This window comes from Sinocyclocheilus rhinocerous, unplaced genomic scaffold (assembly GCF_001515625.1).
Source record: "Sinocyclocheilus rhinocerous isolate Xijiao unplaced genomic scaffold, SAMN03320098_v1.1 scaffold2083, whole genome shotgun sequence".
NCBI lineage: Eukaryota > Metazoa > Chordata > Actinopteri > Cypriniformes > Cyprinidae > Sinocyclocheilus > Sinocyclocheilus rhinocerous.
Window position 1 is genome coordinate 46,002 of NW_015666157.1, and position 3,166 is coordinate 49,167.

Consider the following 3,166-nt stretch of genomic DNA (forward strand, 5'->3'; position numbering starts at 1 on the left):
CACACACACAAACACACACACACACAGACACACACTTTACCCTCATATTCTGTCATTCCCTTTTTCATTGTCTCTCTGATAATATTCCAGCACAGTCACCTCACCTTCCCTGTGACCGGAACGTTTCCTGTACATATGTGTTTTATATAACTCAAATGCAGCTATATGCCAGAATATAACCAATGATAACAAACATCACAGGAAAACTGATATATAATTTTTAGGCCTGTTTCACACTACATGCTCATAGCAGCAAATATTAATTTTGCCTGTAAAGTTTCACTATTGAGCCTATTTTTCCACTTCTAAGTGTGCTGAATGCAGTAGAAAATACATTGAAAACACTATAACCCATTTTATTAACACATTTTACATTATTGGCTTTTATAAAGAAACACAAAATAACAGAGTCATCTACTTGACTTTTTACAGAAATACATCTATCTGCCTTCATTACGTTTAAACATTGACAGGCACCCGAACACCGCAAATCAGTAAATCAGAGTCAATCCAAATCATTTAAGAAGATTATAGAGTTTGGGTTCCATTGTAAATGAATTACTATTTGGATGTAAATGTGATCCACCTTGCTCACAATCACATTTGTAATAATAATTCTCAACTACACACACCTAATACTCATTGTGGGTAACCAAAAATCACTTTAGTTTCTGTATAAAGCTGCAGCTCTTTTATGCAGCAGAAACACAGTCAGTGTGAAAGCACAACGTGAGCCTGCTATTGCAGTTAAGCTGCAGCACCGCTTGTGTGCTGTTTATGCATGCGGTGTGAAACAGCATGAACCACATCTGGGACTTGCTTTTTACAATGGAGTGCTAGCAGGCAAGCAGACTGGAGGCTAAAATACACAAATGTGAAGCTTGTAATTTTGATAAAGGACTATATACATGAATAATATTCGTTAGTTGAGCTGTAAATGACTCTAAATTGTCCTTTTGAGGTGGGGCTTCTTTGCTTTAATCTGTCAAAACACTGGGCACTTCACAAATGAACTACTCTGGCAGCACATAACATTCAATAAATATAATGCATTTTTCTATTTTCTGGAGCATGTCACTGTCTGAAAAATCCCTGTTATCCTCTTTACTCTGTTAACTATGCCTGTGTGTTTGCTGAGCTGCGGTCAGGATGACGCCCTCACCCCATCACATACAGCACAAATGCATATGCAGTGCAGCATTAAAAACCACAAGAATGTTTGTATTTGTGCATCTACACTGTATGTATACAATGATGTGCATGTGAAATTGGTTTGCAATGTTGCAATGAGTGAAATAAGGATAAGAAAATTACATAATATATATACACATACATATATCATTAAAATATCAACTTACAGTTCAAAAGTTTGGGGTCAGCAAGACTTTTTAATGTTTATAATAGAAGTCTCTTAGATTCACCAAGGTTGCATTTATTTGATCACAATACAGTAAAACAGTAATATTGTGAAATATTATTACAATTTAAATAACTATTTTCTATTTTAATATATTTAAAAATACATATTATTCTGTGATGGCAAAGATGAATTTTCAGCAGTCATTACTCCAGTCTTCAGTGTCACATGATCTTTCTGAAATCAGTATAATATGCAGATTTTTTGCTCAAGAAATATTTTTTATTTTTATTTATTTATTAAAACATCTGTACTGCCTAATATTTTGATGTAAACCAAGATAAATTTTTTTCAGGATTCTATGATGAATAGAAATTTTAACAGAACATCGTTTATTTGAAATGGAATCTGATCAACTAAATGATCAACTTCACGCATCATTGATGAAAAAAGTAACAATTTCCTTACTGACTCCAAATTTTTGAACGGTAGTGTAATATTAATGTAATATTTATTGTATAAAAATATAATAGATATTTTATAAAATATTGATATTATACAGAATATCAATATTTGATATAATATTGATTATATTATTAACTTTAAATCTGGAGACTGGTTTACATGTAAAAAGCAACATGCTTTGATTTGCTAAAATATTTAAAAAATTAAAATATTAATTCCAATATGACCATTTCATTTTTCCTTTAACAGCCAAACGTCACAGTCCCCAGCTCCCAGCCCTCTGTTGCTTTACTCTAATCCTTGTCAGTCTGCATAGAGTGTCTTCCGAGAAGGTGTTTTATTCAAGCAACTCACAGGTTCAGTTCCCCTGGAGTAACAGTGAATCTACATCAATGACCCTCAAATCTATTCAGTATCTGACTCACCTGGGCGTCTGTGGGGGCGGAGCTCTGATCCGGCTGCTGTGGCTGAGCTGACGATGCACTGATGGTGACATTTTTGTCTGAGCGGCTGCTGCTGTCTCGGCTGTGTGATTTGTGCCGATCCCTGCTGCTGCGTTCACTGCACGAGAGAGACACACACAGAGACGGAGGTGAGGGAAACGCTGTCGCCATGGCGATAGGAGCGGGGAAACACACTCAGACTAATGACAGGATAACCACCATCATCATTCTCCCTCCTCATCCTCTCGCTGACACGCTTCCTCTAGCACTGTCTCGCACATGCCCTAACTGGAGCATCTGGTGCAAACTGGGTTAGATGCAGTGAGCTGTGACCACCCTAATCCAAACGCAGGGTTCTCTCTCTCTCTCGCTCAGTCTTTTTAGTCATCATAGTTAATGCCTGGCAAGCCTTAGAACAAAACAAAACAGATAAACAAACAAATACAGCACTCCTGCACACACACACACACACACACACGCTCAAACACACTTACAATCAAACAGCATCAGACGTCTCGCTCGGAGTAATTATTGAGCAAATAAATCTGCAAATATCTGCAAAGACAGCCTTTGTTCTCACACTGTCTGTGTGTGTTTAATATTATACAGCTTTCACAAGGAAGCATGAAAATGACATTGTTACAGTGATTGATGACAAACTAGCTCTGTTTCACAACCAAGTGTCTACTACCTTCCATTGATTTCTATAGTATTTTTCCATACTATGGAAGCCAGTGTGGACCAGAAATGTTTGGTTACCAACATTCTTCAAAATATCTTATTTTGTGTTAAGCAGAAGAAAGAAACTAACACAGGTTTGGAACAACATGAGGTTATTGATGACAGAATTTCCAGTTTTGAGTGAACTATACCAGTGGTTTGTCACCTGGTTTAGCCAATT

At 36.6% G+C, this 3,166-nt stretch overlaps 1 protein-coding gene across 3 annotated transcripts in view; it reads right to left on the reverse strand.

Moving 5' to 3' along the window:
* Positions 1–3,166, reverse strand: part of LOC107731768 (vang-like protein 1) — a 37,078-nt gene that overhangs the window by 17,805 nt on the left and 16,107 nt on the right. For all 3 annotated transcript variants that reach the window (XM_016542941.1, XM_016542940.1, XM_016542942.1), the window contains exon 3: positions 2,248–2,383. In XM_016542941.1, coding sequence (XP_016398427.1) covers positions 2,248–2,383 — 136 coding nt within the window. The remainder of the gene's footprint in view (positions 1–2,247; positions 2,384–3,166) is intronic.